The 21,209-nt window shown below is 36.4% G+C and overlaps 1 protein-coding gene and 1 long non-coding RNA gene across 2 annotated transcripts; one reads left to right on the top strand and one right to left on the bottom strand.

Moving 5' to 3' along the window:
• Nucleotides 1-10,730: 10,730 nt before the first annotated feature.
• Nucleotides 10,731-11,675, bottom strand: LOC110934622. The gene is made up of 2 exons (XR_002588498.2): nucleotides 11,306-11,675; nucleotides 10,731-11,237 (listed from the first exon to the last, which is right to left on the bottom strand). It is a non-coding gene; the product is annotated as an uncharacterized LOC110934622 (long non-coding RNA).
• A 2,652-nt stretch (nucleotides 11,676-14,327) lies between these two features.
• LOC118488205 lies at nucleotides 14,328-19,617 on the top strand. Its single transcript, XM_035985435.1, has 7 exons — nucleotides 14,328-14,822; nucleotides 14,910-15,131; nucleotides 15,207-15,399; nucleotides 15,916-16,052; nucleotides 16,505-16,600; nucleotides 19,446-19,522; nucleotides 19,596-19,617. Exons 1-7 carry the CDS (start codon nucleotides 14,328-14,330, stop codon nucleotides 19,615-19,617), a joined length of 1,242 nt encoding a protein of 413 aa, XP_035841328.1.
• The last annotated feature ends 1,592 nt before the right edge of the window (nucleotides 19,618-21,209 follow it).

Raw genomic sequence — 21,209 nt, 5'->3', positions numbered from 1 at the left:
AATCCGGCATGCCCTAGGAAACTTCTGATAGCTCTAACGGAGGATGGAGGTGGTAATCGGGAGATGGTTTCTATTTTAGCCTGATCAATCTCCATTCCTTCGTTTGAGATTTTGTGACCGAGTACTATTCCCTCCATTACCATGAAATGGCATTTTCCCCAATTAAGGGCGAGGTTAGTTTCTCACATCGTGATAGCATTCGTTCAAGGTTATCGAAGCATTGGTTATATGAATCTCCAAAGATAGAAAAGTCATCCATGAAAACTTCCATGGTTTTTTTCTATCATATCATGGAAGATGGCCACCATGCAATGTTGGAAGGTTGCGGGGGCATTAGATAGACCAAAAGGCATGCATCGATAAGCAAAAGTTCCGTATGGGCATGTAAATGTTGTTTTTTCTTGGTCTTCGGGAGCTATCGGTATTTGAAAGTAACCTGAAAAACCATCTAAAAAACAATAAAATTTATGACCGGATAATCTTTCTAACATTTGACCAATAAAAGGAAAGGGGAAGTGATCTTTCCTCGCTGCCTCATTTAATCGACGATAGTCTATACAAACTCTCCATCCAGTGACGGTTCTTGTTGGTATGAATTCATTTTTTTCATTAGTGACTACCGTCATACCTCCTTTCTTGGGAACTACTTGAACGGGACTCACCCAAGGGCTATCGGAAATTGGGTAGATGACTCCGGCGTCAAGTAGTTTAATGACTTCGTTTTTAACCACTTCTTGGACATTTGGATTTACTCTACATTGTGGTTGTATTACCGATTTATAGTCATCATTCATTAAAATTTTGTGTGTGCACATGGAAGGATTTATTCCTTTAATATCTACAAGCTTCCATGCGATCGCTTTTTTGTGTTTTTTCAAAAGCGTAATTAATTTTTCTTTTTCTAAACTAGTTAATTTTGAGGAAATAATTACAGGTATCTTACCATCCTTGTCAAGAAAAGCATATTCCAAACCTTTTGGGAGTTCTTTGAGCTCAAGTGGTGGGTCTTTAGGAGACTCCTTATTTGGTTGCTCATTATTTTGGTCGAGGACCAAAAAGGTTTGTTCAATGGCGACCTCTTCTTTAACAAGTTGGCCGATTTCGTCTTCCATATCGGGTGGTTCATCTTCATCTTCAATTAGGGGGTCGTCATTGCCGATTGGATATTTCATTGATTGGTCAAGATCGACATACCTTTTGTCGGCCCCTAATTGAATGGGTAGGTTGTTTTGCTTCCAATTGATCAATGCTTGATGGGTTTTCACAAAAGGTTGTCCTAACACAAGTGGAACATCATCAAGAACGACGAAGTCGGTTGGGACTACCGTTTGGTTTGTTTGTACTAACACATCCTCAACTACTTCCATTGATTTTATTATTTTCCGATTAGAAAGAAAAATGGGGATTTGAAGTGGAGAAAAATCACTAATACGTAATTTTTAGAAAATGTAATTTGGCATTATATTAACACAAAGATCTTTATCAATTGTAATATTACTGATAAAGGTGTTTTGAATGAAACATGGAACCGGTGTAATGTTAATTTCAAATGGATCATCTTTTATTAGCTTAGTTTGATCGTTTGTTAATTTAATGCTTACTATTTCGTCAATTTTAGTGTTAGTGTTTAACTCTTTTAAAAACTTAGCATGAGTAGGTACCAAACAATGTTTTTCGAAAGAGGGTGTTAAGAGATTAATTTCTTGAAAAAATGACTATTTTTGAAAATTATTGTTTTCGGACTTACCTCTTTCGTCGTTTGGTTCATGCATTGGTTTTTCACTTACTTGTTCTTCCATTTTTACTTCTTCTATTATTACCTCTTTAGTATAAATTGCCTCTTCCCTCTCGCGGGATACTTTTATTAAGCGTTCAAGATCTTTGAGACATTGTACTATTCTCTCGGCTTCGGGGAGGATAGTTGGTGGTTCGTGAAAGTTAGCGGGATAAGTGTCCCAAAAGCTTGAGTTTGGAAGTTCAAACCTTGGTTCCTCATAATACGCATATGAAGTGTATGGTTCATACATTGGTTCTTCATAATACGTATACGAGATGGATGGTTCATACCTTGGTTCCTCATGGTATGTATATGAGGTGGATGGCTCGTAAAGGTCACAATATTGCACCGAGTGAGGATTACCGCAAATGGTACAATATTCTTCTTCATAATCAACCTCTTCATAGTAGTAAGTGTAACCTCCTGAGTATTGATCCATGAGAATCACTCAGCAGATCACAGAGTCTCGGGACCAGAAAACAAAATTAAAAAGCTGAAACAGAGGCTCACCACGGCCCCGTGGTCAGTAGACACGACCCTGTGGTCAGATTGTGTATCTGGGCGTTTGAAAAATGTTTACTGGTTATGTGCAGCACGGGGGCGTGTTCAGTGAGCACGGCCCCGTATTAAGACTACTGTTATGCAAAAATTCCTAAAAAGTAAAAAAAAATGCACGCAGTTTTGAAAAGGTTTTGAAAAATGATTAGACCGTCGATTTTAAGCTTTCTTAAAATCCTTGTGTCCCCGGCAACGGCGCAAAAACTTGGTGTGCGTTAGGTGTGATATGATTTTATTAATATTTTGGGCCCATTTTATGCATTAGTTAAGTTTTAAATTTATAAATCACGATATTGTACTAACACTAAACACACACTTGGGCAAGGGTACCCATCGTGAGCGTAGTATAGTGTTGGTAAGATACCGAGGTCGTACAAGGACACAAGAGCTTTTAATACCGGTTAATCCTCAACGTCTAATCGATCTAAATTTTTGAGAAAAGAGTTTTTAAACATGAAAATAAAACTAAAAATGAAAAGATAAATAAAAAGGAAAAACAAATAGACAAGATAGAATCACTAGGATCCAACTCATCTTTAATGTATCCCTTGATGACTTTCGCACTTTCGGACTTTTTAGGAGATTCTCTTAGCAAAAGTAGTAGGCCCCTCTTTTGAAGGTGACATTACCCTTAACCCAGTGGTTTGAGTCAGCAGGGATACAATCCCAAAGGGTCGGAATATTGAAAGACAATTAAGTTAGTTATTAATGCGAAAAGTGGTAGGCCCCTCTTTTGAACGTGACGTTACCTTCGGCTAAGTGGTTTGAGTTAGCAAGGATACAATCCCAAGAAGCCAGTTTAAAGTATTAATAGTAGTTTACATATGAGGGGTTCAAGCTATTCGCACCCCCGCTATCCAATACCGTTGAGCATTGAAGGAGGTCCTAGTAAGCTTGAACCAGGTCCTCGCAGGATCTATACACTGAACGAGACAAGAACTTTACCAAACCACCCTCCTAACCCCCTTCCAGGTAGTTAACGCACTTTATATAGACCGTAAGACACGAATGATGACATCATTTAGTTTATATAGATTATAAAGCAACCTCAAGACATCATGAAGAAATGATAAGAAAAATTCACCTTCAACATAAGAAACTAGTTATTAAAGTCATTAATACAAACCCAAATAAAAAGTGCTGAAAGATTAAAAATCAAAAGTAATACATTAAAAACTTGTCTTCACCAAGTGATGTAAGAGGCTTAGCCAAACATGGCCTTTGATTGACAAGAACTCTTACGATCAATCTTGCATCCCGAGACTACTACACACTCTAAAGATGGATAATGGATGATGGTGGTGGGTGTTGGTGTTGGTGTTGTAGTGGTGGTGGTGGAGTGGTGGCAAAGTGGGAGAGAAGTGGTTTGCCAAGGGATGTCTTTGAAGTGAACCAATCACCCCCTTTTATAGCCAGAACAGAGCCCCGACCATGGCCCCGTGTCCAGCCAACACAGCCTGTCGCCATCATCTTCTTTTCCTTCATTAATTGCAATTGTTGACAGAGGGCCCCACACGACCCCGTGTCTCCTAGGCACGACCTCATGGTTAACTCTTTGCTGTACTATCAAGATTCTGTAAATCTTAGCGATGACCACGCCCCGTGTAGAGTTGGGCACGACCCCGTGGTGGGCGTAGAAGCTTCTGCAGGCTCCTGACCACGCCCCATGCTCAGCTGGGCACGACCCCGTGGTCAAGTTCTGTTTCCTTGTTTTATCTTGGGAGATGCTACCGAGGGGTCGGGCATGTCACGTTTATTCCTTGTTTTTGTATTTATGTTGGTTTTGGCTGCTTATTTGCTTCTTTTGTTCTTTTAAGCCCGTTTGGTCCTATAAATTCAAAAGGAAGAAAGAAATGCGCTTTTTCCAACATTAGTACTAAAAAGGGTTAGTTTTATGCCTCATTTGATGTAATTTATATGTTGCATTTTGCACACATCACTGACTTTTCAATTTCTACCAATCTGAACACTTTGTCAATCTTTTCCGAAATCACATTTTGAATCGGAAACTCAATATCTGAGAATAATTTGTCCGATCCAATCATGATATAATCCAATCCTTTTGAATCATCATTTGCATCTTTCTCAGATTTTGAATTTTTTAGATAATTTTTATGAAAACTTTCCTCATTTTCATCATGTGATTCAGAATTATCTGTTTTGGTAGACTCCTCTGTCAAAACGCTTTCAACAACCTTACCTACCACCTCTGAATCACCAGGATCATCAGATTTGGTGTAAGTCACATCGATGTTGTCAGGTAATTAGTCAACCATGTTAATTTCTTTATCCACCTTCTCGCCATCATAGAATGTATAATTATTCTCCAACGGTGGTGGAACCTGATGGTATTTTGACCCAATTCCCTTTTTGTTCTTTTCAGATTCTTTACTATCCGGTGTGATGTTCAAAATACGTTCCAAAATGTATGAAGAAGCATGATAACTTTGAAGCTTATTTACCAATTTTTCCTTTTCAGTCAGTTCTTTTTTAAGTTTAGCAACATCATCAATATAATTATTTAAAACCATTTGTTTTCCTTCATATCTGGCCTCAAGAAATTTAGTTGTTTTCTGACATGCTGACAATCTATCATCCAGACTTTTAACTCTACTTTTCAAAGTTTCATAAGCTTTTTTTACAGTGTGATATGAAAATATCATTCCATCATACTCTTTTTGCAACTCTGGAATAATTTTATCTTTTTGAATACATTCGTTGCAATCAGCTGAACACTGTTGTTTCAAAATTTTGTTTTCTTTTTCAAGATTTTCACATTTTTGTGTTAGCTCCTTTTTTTCTTTCAAAACCTTTCATTTTCAAGCATTTCGTTACATTTTTCTTTGAAAATCTTTTCTATTTTAGTAAACTCAATGTATCTGGATCTCAAATTTTTATCCTTTTCGGTACAAGCCTTGCACGTTTCCATGCATTTCTTGCAATGTTCTTCAGTTTTAATTTCATTCTTACTTGATGAGTCAGAAGAATCAGTTTGAGTTATTACCTCATTTTTTGACACCATGGCTTCTTTTGCCTTTTGATTCTGATCTTCTTCAGGCACATGTTGTTTCTCAGCAACAACTTCCTTTGCTTTCTCATCAGCTTTCTTCACCTTAACCACCAACTTCTGACTTTCATCAACAATCTCCTCTACCGTCTTCTTCTTCATCTTCTCTAGACTGGCATAGATCACCTTCCTCATGCCTTCCTCTACCTTTTCTCTGTATCTAGGAATTTCTCCGAGCCCTTTACACCAAACTCCCACAGTTGGAATAGTAGTAACAAGTGCCTCAAAATCTACCTTATCAGGATCAACTGTTGGGTTTCCTTTAGGATCAACAAAACATTCTTTCTCTTGGCTCCATCTATTTGCCCACTTTGCTTCTGTGAAAGCCTTGTATACTTCTCTCAAATACGCTCGTGCATGATTTTCTTCTCGACTCTCTTTGAATTCGCAACCAACGCCCATTTTTCTGTTCTACCGTCTTTAATATATTTACCCCAGTTAAACCCTTCATCATGATGAAACGTACTAGGTCCAGAACTACCATCACGAATCGTCAACATAGCTTGTTTCTCTTCTTTAGATGGTCCTTCCTCAATCTGCTTTCTTGATGGTTGCTCATTGTTGCGATGATAGACAACTTTCTTGTAATAGTCTTCGTGAAAAGGATTCACACTATCATCTGCTTTGTTGTTTGTGCATTCTCTTTTGAAGTGCCCCTTTTGTTTACACTTAAAGCAAGTAACTTTAGCTTTATCAAAACCTATCTTCATATCAGGGCCTTCCAAACACTTTCTTCCAATGATCTCCGACCGTTGAGCCCTCCTGATAACGCTCGCCATACACCAGCGAATATCCATAAGCTCCATCTCTTTTGGGTCTACTTGATCGTAATCCTCCTTTGTCATATTTGGATTTCCGATCTTTCCTGCAATTAAACCTTCATATTTGCGATGATAGATAGCTATCTATTGATACTTTGACAGTACAACACCGTGAAAACAAACGAGCAGAGCTTCGCCTCAAAGTTGCTCAAAAGTTAAAAATGACCAAGACCCTAAGCTTCTATATATAGGTGTTGTGGCTTCGTACGAAGCCATGAATGGCTCCCTTCGTATGAAGCGCCCCTTCGTACGAAGCTACTCTAACACAAATACAAATACTCTTTATGCTTTCTTCTGTTCAGCACCAGTCTTGTCTCATTTTTTAAAGCTACGATACGTGATTGACGGAAGTGATAGACATTATGCACTCACAAATCAATTGGTCAAAAGTTAAACAAGAATGTCAAATAATTATTTAAAGTTCATCTGAATTTGGGTGGTTACAATAATTTAGCCCATAATCATTGTCAAAACACAAAAGCAACTGTATAAAGTCGGATTCATCATGAAACATCCAATTTCGAACAAACACTAAATGTTACTTATGAAAGCAACACTAACCAAATAAGCAAATCTTTGTTCCTTTAATTGAATTCTTAAACCTTTAATCCTTCTTGTAGTCGTGTGCTCTAAAATCATCTTAGCCGTCCAAAAATTGGGTTCCAAACCCTTTGTTGTGATCCCATTATATACATATTGAATTTGCGTGTCATGGCTTCTTACGAACTATAAAGTAGTACCAGGATTCCTTTTACGGTCAGTAAGAGGCTAAAGTCAACCGACCAAAGGAGGTGTGTGGAATTATGAAATATTTTGTCTTGTAGTTGTCTTACGAACCGTAAACAACTAATTGTTCCTCTCATACGGTCCGTAATACACTAAAGTGTACTAGAACTTTGACTTTCCACTATTTTCTCGATCTCGCGCTTTCGGACCTTGATTTGTTCTATTTTATCGTTCCTGTCTCCATATTAGTACCGCCAAACACAAATATCACAATTAAGTACCAAATATACCAGTTTTCGATAAAAAGGTATGGCTAATCGAATATAAAGTATCTGTAAATTAACCTAAATTAGTAGGATATAATTGGTTACACCAAGAGCAATAACTAAATAAAATTAAGTAAGAGTTAAACGATTTAATATAATATGAATGGACGTGATGACTATATCCAAGAATTGTTATTTTGAAAAAAAAATTAATAATTATTTGTAATTTTAAATAACAATATAAGTATATATATATATATATATATATATATACACTACATTACTACACACTATAAACTCAATAATTTAGTTTATCTAAATAATTATCTACTTTGTGTTAATTTTAAATCTTTCAAACAGTTGATAATTATACAAATCTAAATTAATTTAATAAATAATTATGATATGAATATTTGGGTTTTGTGTTTATTCAAAATTCCAACTATTTTTTTACTTAAAATACAATTGGTAGGATATTAATATAGAGGTGTGGTTCTCATGTACATAAGCTTTGAGAAAACAAAAAACTACACCGCCACTTAATATTTTACAATTTAATGTGTTTTTATATTATGTATTTGAAATTTAATATAGTTTTATCTTTTTATTCTGTAACCGACCCAGACCGCAAAATTTTAATATTTAACGATAAATAACGACCCCCAAAAACTATAACCCCCATGTATACAATTTCTAGATCTACCGAAGCTATGTATATATATATCTACCTTACTTGAAATAATGTTGAAATGGAAAACATACGTTGCAAGTGATTAGGAATGGCACATTTAAGTATAAAAATTGTGTTATGGCTATGTTGATACCTACGTTCAAGTCATTATAATCTACACTCACCAAACGCCCAATGCCATTCCAGGCTAATTAGGGTATGCTCTGGTCAGCGTAGCCTAACACCATGCTTTGTCCAATTTTGAGATGCTCATGATTTTAAGTTAAATTTGTACGTCTTGTTTATATATGTTCTTCTACATTACCTATACTAACTTGTGGTGTTGAAATGCCTTAGCTAACACTCCCAAATGGGTGGTGAATGAACATCAAAACCTCGAGATATTTCAAGAACATAAATCATGAGTTTGGTCACTATTTTGAAAATGTGTCAACACATAACTAAACTACTTTGGTTCTAACTTTTCTATGTGGTAAACATGATGAAACTTGGCTCATGATGTATATATTAGTAGGTGTACATGTCATATTCTAACATATAAATTTTCGAGACCTATTTTCTATATTGAATACTTAACAACTTTTTTTAAAGTACATGTGCTACATTTATCACAAATACGACAATGAAGTGCTTTTTTACTCGACTTACTCATATATGGTGGGCTCTCCCTAAAATGGTGTACATGATGTCACACCCCGAAATATCAGAGCTTGGCGTGACTGGACCGGTATCTTCATTGCACAGCGGAAGCAAAAGGTTAAGACTTCTAAATAGTGAACGCCTGCTAGGTACTCGAATTTCCATGGGTTCTCCTATTCCAACCGTTCCGTAGTTTTGAAAATGCAACCTGAGAAAGAACATGCGAAAAAGTCAACATAAAGTTGAGCGAGTTCATAGTTTGTTTTGAAAAGATTTAAAATAAATCTTTTTGATAACCGGTTTTAAAGTTGTTGAGAAAATATAGTAAAAGCATTTTCTTGGCATGATATATGAGAACTGTGAGTCTAGCCCACGAGAGTGTTTGTGCATTGCACGAGAGAGAATGGGCCAAGCCCAAACGAACCTTTGTAAGCAGGATCAGCGCGTCCTCTTACTTAGGCATAATTTGAAAAACGTTACCAAAGTTTATAAATCCATGTATTTCTGAGTTTCCATCAAATGAATCTTATGAACATATGAAAGTTTTAGTGTTGTAAATGGGTATGTAAAGCGTCTATGAACAGATCATTGATGTTTTGCAAGGACATTAATATGTGTGGCGACATAGGAAGCACTCAACCCTAGCGGATTTCCCCCGGTCCACCCGGTTAGAACAACAAAAGCACTACATGGGCCACACAAGGACCCAAGAGTGGGGCTCGCTACACCCGATAGATCTACCACTTTTGCCCTCGGTCTTATACAAGATTAATGGCACTTAAGAGAGATTACTATTCGCTCACCTGATCTAACAGTTCATTCCCTAGCTTAACCATACCCTAGTTAACGTATAATGTGAGAGTTATTCATGTCCTTGGGCCTCTGCCCATGTCCTTAGGCCTTTGCCCGCGCCATTCGTGTTATTAAAACTCATGCATGTTTCGAAAAACACTAATGTTTTTATAAACCGGTATGTTTAGCATAATCTTTTCGTAAACCATTTGAGTTTGTTAAAATCATGTCGCAAAATGGTTTATAAATATGCAATATTCATTTATCGAAACCTTGTGTGATTTTGCAAAACTTGCATGTCTTTCCACCCCCGAAAACATTTTATAAAAATGTAAAACAGTAAAAAGTGGGGGTTATGAACTCACCTGTATATTCCTGTGCATAGCTAGCTAAATGTGATTCCGTAGTGTCATCCCACGAATGTGAACTCGCTAGCGTGCAACTAAAGCATTCCTAATCAAGGAATAATTATAAGTTTCTAATAAAACGACGTAGCTAAACTACGTGTCCGAGCTCTACCGAATCGTTAACTAAACGATTCTAAGAAGGTGTTATTATTTTGATTTGAAATAACCAAACTACGGTTATTCGATCCCATTTATAATCGGGATGAAACTAAGTCACGAAATCGAATTAGTTATCGAGTGTGATAAAATATATATTTATATATATATATAAATATAAATATACTTACGAAGTCGTGTTAGTCGTCGTAACTAGTAATACGTAGAAGGATAGCGGTACGTGTCGTTTTCGGTTTAGGCGTTTGTAACGAATAATTTTTATAAGAATATTCGAAGTCTCGGCACTCGAAATAAATATAAATAATTATATTTATCTTATATGTTTTCTGAATCGTTGTCGTTGGGAATAAGTATAAAATATTATATTTATTTTATAAATATTTCCGAATTTTGGGCGTTTGAAATAGATATAAACATTATATTTGTTTGTAACAACGTTCGGAAATACTGATGTTCGAAACATATAGAACATTATGCTTACCTTGTAGAAAGTGTTCGGAATACCGATGTTTGAGGTAAACATAAATAATTATATTTATTTTAAATAAGTATCGGTTTCGAAATCTTATAACATCGTCAAAATAAGTATGTACCTTTATATTCGTTTTATAAGAAAAACTTGAACCTCAAACTATGTCGTTCTTAGAATATAAATGTTTTGTGTTACGGGTTTTTAATGAAAATCGGGCAGAGTTTCCTCTGCTTTTAGAATAACCCGACAACTCAAGTTGTCGTATTTTTGTCAAAATCAACAATTTTCACCCACAATTCAAGAATATAATAAATCTATATAAAATTTCCGTCAAGTATTTCAAAATGTATACTAATACCAAAACGAAACGAAACGGGTCGAGCTCGGTCGCGTAAAGTACTAAAAATCTGAAATCTATATCGAGCTAAACTACGTTTCGCGACATTAAAACTTTACCGGGTCTTAGTTGACCGCGTTTGACCTGTTGACCCGACAGTTGACTTTCGTTGACTGACTTTGACCGTGTCGCGAACCCGAACCACCCAAAACTGATCTGATCCGTAATCTGAACCAACTACCAGATGATTGTTGTTAATCGAAACGAAACCCGACTTGAACCAAATTTTTCTTTGACCATGTCTGACCATCTCGAGACGAACCGTATCTGACCCGAAACTGAAACCCGAATGTTAACCGATAACTGACTTGAACCGGATCTGAAATAAAACTCGAACCAAATCAGACCCGCTTGAACCGAAGCTGTGATACTAAAGGCCCAAGTAAAAAAAAAGAAAACCTTCACCGCCACCAACGCCGGTGACCCGACGGCGAACGCCGCCATCGGCCAACCCTACCATTCTGTCATCATCATCATAATCATCGAATTAAGGAAGAAAGCCCTCACCTGCCGAATATCACTCGAATCTTTAAAAATATTCCAACAGAAAAGAAGAAGATTTGAGAGGGGTTTACCGAAAAGTTCGTCTCCGAGGTTCACCGCCGTCGTATGCCAACGTCGTCGTCCACCGCCGGCACCTCACCGGCTCTTCTTTCTTTCATCGGCTCTCGTGTCTTCCTCTCTCTATCGCCACTTCTCTCTCTCTCTTGCTTGAGACATCACCCGCCACCACCCACCACAGCGCCGCCGCCTGTGGTGGTGGTGTTGTTGCTGTTGTAGTCCGCCACCACCAAAAATGGTGGTGGCCGGCCGATAATAGAGGGGGGGGTTACCGGGAAGCAAGTCTGATGACCAGACTTAGAGAAGAAAATGAAGTAGATGGTGATATTGAGTGGGTATGTTATGGTTTCTTCAAGTATTGCAGAGAAATGAAGGTGATGTCGGCTGAAGTAGTGAAAGAGGAATGAGGGTTTTGAAGAAGAAAATTGTTTATATAATTAGGGTAACAAATGGGCTTGGGCCAGGGCCCACAAGCCCGTTACTAGTGTTTTTAAGCGGCCCAATCATATTCCCGAGGCCCTTTTTCAAACCCGATCAATGTGTAAAATCCTAAAATAAAGTTTTAGAGTCGAAAGTTCGTGAAATTATGTCGTACGTTGTTATTAAACGCATATGTTTTTTTTTGTCGCATTAAGTCGCGTATAACACTTCATCCGTCGTTTCTAACTCGTTTTCAACTACGGATAATAAAATTTAAAAACGACGCTAAATATATCAATATATATTAATATCGAGACGAAATTCTAATCTGGTACTTCCGTTTCGTCGTTGATTGTCGGTGCGTTACTGTTTCCGCGTTTTCGTTCACGTTTGCGTGTTGTGATATTTTAAAGCGTGATAATTTAGCAAAACGAAATCCGTAGATTTAAATTATACGTATAAAATTTGTATTTGTCGGAGTGGTCAGTATTTTGTACGGCATCAGTTCGTTATCGTTTAACGTTATGCAGTTTTCCCGAAAATCCTCATATGCGCGTTGTGACGTCTGACTAGCGTTTCTAGGCATTCCAATAGCCTAATTAAGCTAATTCGTGTCTTAAACATTATTGGTTATAGCCTAAACGTTTGTTAATCGCGAAATTAGAAGGCCGTTAATTACAGGTTGTCACACATGATACCCTTGGTTTAACTATGTAAAGTTTTAAATACTTGTGACTATCACGTACATGGTTTACAAATATGATTACACATGGAGAAAGAACATAATAGACAGTTTTGAAGTCATAAAAAGATATAAGAGTAAACATATGATGATGGATAAGAGCCTATACATGGAAAAGGATGTAAAGATAAATATGATAAGATGCAAAAATAACAATAAATGAAAGTTTAATGAAATCAAGACGAATTTAGGATGAATCGCTTATTTATGATTACTTGTAGTATAACTTACGATCAAAAGAAATAAACTATAAAATGAGACGAATCAAATAATGTTAATATTTACTTGTGTTATCACTATAACCTTTATCTTACTTAATTATTATGCTGACATACATTTTTAGAAATACGATTTGTACTTGTAGGTTAGTAAATACATGCAAACGATAAAATTGGGTAGAGTTTTTGAAACGATACTTCATGAACTTAGTGTAGGATAACCGTTCAAGAAATAAAATAAAAATGACAATTTATTAATCTATATTCCGATTACAAGACATAAATAAGAACTGAACTAAAATACAATAAAAAATGTAAATGAAGATTATGAACAGATTTCAAATAAATAAAGAAAATGCGTAAAACAAAGGCGAATGAGGCACGTGAAGATCACGCTTCCCTTAAAACAGATTTCAGGCCACACAGGTGAACCCGTCTGTTTCCCAGGGTACAACAGCCAGAGCAGATTGTACTACCGGGGATAGCCAAGCACGTGAAGAACTAGCTGAAACAAGAGCGCGAACCAAAGCAAAATTAGGTAATTCGTTAGTGTTTGTGGGTGATGTCTGGACCATGCGAGAGCTCTAGTTTTTTATGTGTATTTCAACAAAACACAAAGTCTTATATATAAAACCAGAACCAAATCAGAACCAATTTCAACCTAAAATGATTTGAATTTGACATATAACACGTAAAACTGAGTTTTAATCAATCCGTGAACAAATCATGACCAAATTCAACCTAAAAACTGATAAAAATTGACAAAATCATGAACTTTTGGACTTAGAATACTCAAACGAGGTGGATATTCATTCAAATCGTTTGAATTTTGAACCAAATCGCGTGAAAAACCATTCAGATTGTTCGAGAAACCTTCAGATCGTGTGAAATCTTGTCAGATCGTGGAAAAGCTTATCAGGTCGGATGTAACTCAAACCAGGTCGCACGGTTTGAGTTCAGGTCGTACGAAGTTGAGTCAGGTCATTTGAAGGTTTGAATCAGGTCGCACGAGGTGGACCAAATAGTTTGAAAAGTCTGACCAAACCGTTTGAAAAGTGATAGCAATTAATTGAATACATGTGATAAAGTGATAAAGGTTGTCGGCCATTATAGCAATTGATTATCCAGTTTACATGTGATTATCGGTCCAATGAGAATTTAGATGTCATAAAATTGTCGGCCATTTTGACAGTAATGTGATTTGAAAGTTAGTGGGCTACAAATTGAATCAAAACTTTTTGGACTGAAAAATTGTTTAGCTGGTCAGGTTGTTTAAATATGATTGGGCCAATAAAAAGTGATTTTTGTACTTTGGGCTACAAGTATTTTGAACGTGGTGTTTGAAAAAGTACCAGATCGTTTGATCAGCTCGTTTGAGTCAAGCCACACGGTTTGATAAGATATCTACAACTTCCAGATCGTTTGAACATATCATCAGGTTGCACGGTTTGAAAGCCAGTTCGCACGGTGTGGATAAAAGGTCGTTTGAAGTTTATTTCCAGGTCGTGTGGTTTAACATTGTGACATTCCAGCTCGCACGGTTTGAGGATTTGTACAACCAGACCGCATGAGTTCGTACAGTTTGAGGTTTTCCAGCTCGCGTGACATTTCAGACTGTTTGAAATCGATAGTTTGTGAAAGTTTTCATACCACAACATGGACAACGAATTTTATAACGAATTTTTGAGGGCGTTTGCCCCGGTCGCTCCAGTTACCGTTGCCGAAACTGTTGGTATCGAGAATGAAACGAGAACTTTTCAAAAACCTCTAAAGTCTAATAACAGTCCGAGAAGAAAATCAATTTTTAAGTCATCAGAAAGTGATGAAGACACTGATGATGAGGAAGAGTATATTAATAAAGCTAGAAAACATTTAGATCCTTATAGTTCTAATTTGTACTTTGCAGATAAAATAGAGATATTGAAAGAAAAACGGGCTGCTAAACTGAAGAGAGAAATGGAAGCAAAAAGGGTTGTTGAAGAGAAAATTGAAGTCCAGATGGAAGCTGGAAAGGCAAAAGTTGAAGAAAAACCGGCAGAGAAGGTTGAGGTTGAAGAGAATGAAGTGAAGATAGAAGTTGAGAAAGAACCGATTGTGATTGAAAAAGTGGTGGAGAAAATAATTGAAAAAATCGTTGAAGTTGAAAAGATTGTAGAGGTTGAAAACCCTTGTGCTAAGTGTTTAGAATCTTGCAAAGATTGTGCTGAAAAAGATACAAAATATGCTGAATTGGAGAAGCTCAAAGAAAATTTGTTGCACAATGTGAGAAGCATAAAAGAATCATATGATCTTCTAAGCAGCAAAGTGAACTTGTACAAAGGAGCTTATGATGAGGATATTCAGATGAAGAATCTTCTGAAAGCAACAGTTCTTCAAAAGCAAACTGCAATCAACAAATATATCGAGATTATTGCTGGGCTGAAACAAGAATTGGCAGCGATGACGATCGAAACCGAAAGAGTGAATACTTTATGAAGTTATCAAAGTTCAAATTATGTTATTGATTGCATTTATCCTACCGTGGCAACTCACAAGTTTGCAGATGATGAAGAAAATTCTGGTAAGAAAACTAGTTTGAAGTATAACAGAGTTCCAAATCCTATGTGGGATGGCTATACCCCCCGACACTTTGAAAAGGTGGCTGAAGCACTCAATCTGAATCTGAAATCCGAGTCTATCGATGGATTACCAGATAATATTGATGTCACCTTCATAGCATCTGACACTGGTCATGAGTCCGAGTTAATTAAGAAAGTGGTCGATCAGGTGTCGGATAAAGATGAAGAGTCAAAGTCAGAGTCTAAATCTGAAAATTCGAGTTCATCAGACAAAAGCTCGAGTTCACCAGTCAAAAGGGTTTACAATAAAGATTTTCTGATGTCAAAAAATAATTTGAATGACGAAACATTCAAAGTAGCATATACTTTGAATGATTCCGACAAATTATATTCTGATGAAGAATTTCCAATAAGAGGTGTTAAAACTGAAATGATTAATAAGGTTTTCAAATTAATAGAAACTAATATTTCTGAAATAAAAGATGTAAATCTTACTGAAAAACCTAAAAAGTACACTTCAAGAGTTCAACAAAGATTGAACAAGAAAAAGGGTTACAGTTCTGGTTCTGGTTATCGAAAGAAACCAAACCATAACAGTAATTTCAAAAAGAAAGGATTAGGCTTTATTCCTCCCGAAAATCATAAAAACGAGAAAATTTATAAACGAAAAACTAAATTTGTTTCAGGAGCAAGTTCAGAAGAAGAGAAGGAGAAACCTTTCTGGAACCAGTCAAACAAGGAGTTTCTCGCCGAAAAACAAAAGAATGTGATGATGGAATCTGAACCGAAAGTTGAAAGAAGAACCTGTTTCAGATGTCAAGAGGTTGGACATATTGCTTGGAATTGCTCAAAGCCTACCAACACAAAACAGGGAGTTTCTTCTAACTCTAAATTGAAAGAAAAATGTGTTGATAAAAAGGAAAAACCAACAGAGAAATTTAAGGAGTTCAAAAATTCAACTTTCGAAGTTGGTGAAAGTTCGAAACATTTTTACAAAAGAAGAGCAAATCTTAACAAATATAAATGGGTGGTTAAGAAATCAGAAGTTAGTTCTGGCAATGAATCTGACTCGTCAAAGTCAGAGGAGCCATCTGTTGTGCTAAATGATGAGAATTCCGTTCCAACAATGGATGATGAAAATTTTCCACCATTGTCAAATGGAAACTTGAAATCAAAAATTGGTAAGATTGAGATTTCATATCAATTCTTCTCTGATAAGAAAGAATTTGATGCTGAAAAAGCATTTAATGGTAAAGTGCTAATTTTTTTTGTAAGATGGCTGATGGAAAGGTGAAGGGAGTGAAAGAATTTTATGAATCGAAAATTGTTAAACCAAATGATGATGGATCACCCATGATTGATCAGGCATGGGTGAGATTCTTTAAAAAGTAAAATCCTGACTTGCCGGAGCTCCCAAGTTGGTAATCGTGGAGCATGAATCGACATCATTCTTGAAAAATGATTTTGTGAAAAACCTACAAGTGATAGTTTTTATAAGTGGTTGAAAGAACAAAGTGATGAATGAATCCCCATGATGTGTGAAGTCAACAAAACTAATTTTCCGAAAAAACCATTTTGATTAACACAAACTTAAGTGTTTTGAAATCATAATGGGAAAATAGTTTGTTGTCAGGGGGAGTTCTGATTGTTTAAGTCAAGAGAATGGAGAATTGAAGCAATTCACATCAGTTTGTCATTTTATTTGTGCAGTTTATTGCTTTTACTTTCAAATTTTCCCGTAAAATCAAAAATTGAAACATATTTTTGATTTTAGGGGGAGTAAAAAATTAAAATTTTGAAAATTTGAAAAATCCAAAAAACATGATAAAATAAAAAATCCGCAAATATCGAAAAATCAAAAATGAGTTTTGTTGTGAAAAAGAGGAAATGATAGTACATCAGTAGACAATCACAGCATGCTAAAGAATTGGAAACTTAAATATGTGATAAACGGTCTCACTTATGATATGCCAGTAGGTTTTATACATTCAGTAGATTGATCTCGAGATATAAACCTAAATATCAAATACTTACTTATCTCGTGGGGAACATCTCTCGGATATATGGGTAACCCCCGAATTCTTGTTTGAGAGGTTGTCTAATTCTGAGATACTAGGTCTTTATGCTGTTTGATGTCTGGGGTATTATACCTAGTCTTCTGATATTGCGGAAGCAATGGCCTAGACTTCGTATAATACTCTGCAGTGCTTTAATCATAAAGCTCACCCTCAGCATAAAAAATGATGAAACATTGAAAAATGCTAATCATGTGCTGTTGAAGAAAAGATCCCCAAACGGGACACACCTAAAAGTCGAGCCATCATCTCTTTGTCTGAACGGAAGTTCTAACCTGAGCTATCATGGTCTCGCATTACCCATTTACAGATATCATTAGTGTACATTCACCTGTAAGACTGAATATAGGAGTCTTGATACGGGAGTATATTCTAAGGTGGGATACGCGAATAAGTTAAGTGCTTAAAACACTAATTCTCGTATCTTGAAACAATTGAACTTTGTGTGAAAATTTAAGTGGATCAGTATACTGACAATCTAAGTGAATCGTTTAGAACTTAAAGTCTAAAAAGGCCAACGGTGCTAGTGACTTGTCAAAAACTGATATGATCCTCTTACACAAACTCACAATAATATTGTCTGTAAATATTTCGTTATTGCATTTTAACATATTGAAAATCTTAAAAAAAACAAAAAGAATGTGTTTTAGCATAAAATTTTGAAAAATCAAAAAGATTTTATTTCATCTTATTTTCAACAACTGATGTTGAAAAGCTGATTTTCAAAATTCTGAGTGCTAAACATGATGAACAACAGTGGGTTGGGAGAGTATGTTTGAAATGAAAAATGAAGTTAAAGTTTTAGATAATTTGAGAAATGTTATAAGATAATCTTACAAGTGATGTTTTGAGGCTGATTTTACTGTTAGTTAATCAAGGTCATTAATTTGAACTTGATATAACTATTATTGATGTTGAATGATTTCTACAAGAGGTTTCTAAATTTGTTACATTTTAACAATTGTGAAATTTACTTTTGGGTAGAGAATTGTGCAGGTTACCAGGTTCTTGATCCTGTTGCTACGTAAAGCCAGGAGATGTTCCTGAACATGTGAAAGCCTGTAGATAGAAGATTCCAGACTGCGATCCCAGTTGCATTCAAGGGGGAGTCTGAAGCTGTGAAAGCCAGTTTACATTTCTGGAACTGATCAAGAGGTTGTAGAATAAGATGATGTTGATGCTGATGAGCTTAAGGAATCAAGAGATCTGATCAAGAGAATTTGAAGAGTCAGGTTGAGATTCTGGGAGAGTAAGATAGAGATTGAAGGATGCTTACAGAGAAAGATACTTTGGAAAGAGCGAGAAGACCGATCAAGACTAAAGACTCAATACACTGAAGACTCGTCAACATCCAAGGGGGAGTTTGTTAGTGCATATGTCTGTTGACTTCGTCTTGTATCGAGTCATGTAATTAGAATAAATAGACCAAGACACGTTGTATGAAAGAAACGGGAAACAGACCTTGTTGGTGCATATTCTGTGACAACAGCTTAGATTTGGTCTTTGGATATCTTGTAATTAGTTAAACGATAAACAGTTAGCGGGTTTAGCTTTGTAATAGTTAGTTGTAATGTTTGGGCTAACCAAACCCAACGAATTGGGTGTATGGGGGCGAATTGGCTTTGTCCAATTCACAGTTCATGAGGTTAAACCTAGCCCAAGTAGCAAACCTTGTGTTATACAAACAAGGTTAGGCTTTAGGGTTTAGGTTAATCAACCAATACAGTGTGTGTGAGAAATTTCGTGAGAGTCTCTAGGCTTTGACGAATTTGAAGGTTGTTAGGGTTTTGATTGATTGTAATTCGTGAGATTGATAATCAATAGAAAACCCGGTTTGAAAGTGAATTGCTGATTTCTGTTCCTACACGTTTCTGCTATATTCTGATCAAGAGAATTCCTCACTCTAGATTGGATTGACAATTCTGTGAAGATCCATACGACTCAAGGGGACCTACAATTGGTATCAGAGTGTTAGGCTCTTGAAGGCTCGGTTCAGAATTGTTGGCTGTAGAATCAGGAAGAATTTTTGAAATCTGTGAAACCTGAAAGTTAGGGTTTCGAATTTTTCTGCTGGTTTGATAAAAATTTTCGAAATTTTTGGCTGTTTTGATCTTCTGTTTTGTTTGATTGCTGTTTTGCAGGTTTTAGGGTTTCCAGGACGGTTTTCGGTTGATTGTTTTGAAGAATTTTGGCTGAGAAACTTGAAGATTCGAAGACTGTTCTTCGTGTTCTTCATTAAGTTCATCAAAATTTTGTCAAAACTTTGCTGATTTGCTTGTTTGATTTTGCAGATTTGTGTTGGAGAAGAGATAGAATCATCAGAATTTTCGAAAAGATTGAATTTCCAAGTTTACAGGCGATTTTAATTAATTTCGTAGTCTGGACCTGCGAAATTAACTGATCAGCAAAATTACCGGCGAAGTTAAATCCAAAGGCGACTTTGGTAACCTTATAATTTTCCACAGCGAAATTATTATGGTTTTCGGCGAACTTACTGGTAGTCGTAATAGCGAAATAGACCAGCGAATTTGCAGCGAATTTGACCAGCGAAGTTGTCCTGTCAGCGAAATTGTGCAGCATAATTAATCCAGCGAAATTGACCTAGCAAACTTAAACCAGCGAAATTAATTAAAGTGGTGGAATTTCAGTTGGCAAGCGTCGATAAAATTTCAGTGTTTTGCAAATAGAAATTGATCCGTAGCTCATTTGACAAAACCGTCTGCACCGTTGTAATCCTTGCATTTTTAGGACAAAAAAGACTCTGGAAAATCCCGATTTCGGTTTTCGACATTATATATCATTGGATTCGTCTTTTTGAGATGTTTCTAACGGTGTAATTTGGTAAACACTGTTTTCGGAAATATTTTGTACGGTTTTCTCAGTCTGCAACGTTAAAATGTCGAACATGTCTACTTTGAATGAGCTGTTGAAGATGGAGCATGAGGTTGGCACTACCAACAAACCACCTAAGATGATGAAGGTCGAAAATTACTTGACATGGAAGGATCGTTTTCAATCTTTCGTTGAATATCAAGACACGCGCATGTGGATATGTATTGAAGATGGGTACACAAACCCTACTCATGACTTTGAGGGTAGACCACGTAGAACAGCCTATGTGAACATGCAAGAGGCTGATAAAAAGATGTATGAGGCTGAAAAGAGAGCCTTGGCTGCAATTAAAATGTCGTTACCTGATAGCATCAAGCATACATTCAAGAAGTACACAAATTCAAAAGATATGAGGGATGCGTTAGAAAAACGATATGCGGGAAATGCAGATGTTAAGAAGAACAAGATTGATCTACTGAAGAAGCAGTTTGCTGTTTTCAAGTACATGAAACATGAGTCACTTGAAGACATCATCACTCGTTACTATCATCTGATATCAGAAATGGAAAATTATGAGATCGATTGCTATTCTGACGTAGAGAAGAATGACAAGCTGCTCGATGCCTTACCTACCAAGTGGGATATATACACTCTCATGATCAAGGGAGAAGCGGATTATGAGACAAAAGAGCTGGAAGAGGTAGTTGGAAAGCTGAGAGCTTATGAGCTCAGTATGAAGAAGAAAGATATTGGATATGATCAGGTTCAAGATCCAGCGGTTTACAATGGGCTTACATCTTCTTCATCTCATAACGCTTCTAGCGACTCTGCTACTGCATTTCTATCATGTGATAATGAGCAGGTTACAGTGAAGGAGGATGGTGATGTGTGTTTTGTAGCTGCTTCAGGAGGATCAACAGGTGTGAAGAAAACATCAACTTCTAAGCAGAGTAGTAGTGCTAAGTCAATGCCAATGAGTGTGAAGTCTGCTGAAGAACATCTTGCTCTACTTGCTTCATTCTGATCCTGCTACTTTAGATGGAGATTATGATCAGATTGACCCAGATGATCTA

Source organism: Helianthus annuus, chromosome 16, assembly GCF_002127325.2.
Source record: "Helianthus annuus cultivar XRQ/B chromosome 16, HanXRQr2.0-SUNRISE, whole genome shotgun sequence".
Taxonomy (NCBI): Eukaryota; Viridiplantae; Streptophyta; class Magnoliopsida; order Asterales; family Asteraceae; genus Helianthus; species Helianthus annuus.
Note: the sequence above shows the minus strand (reverse complement) of the source record. Positions and strands in the feature narration are given on the sequence as shown.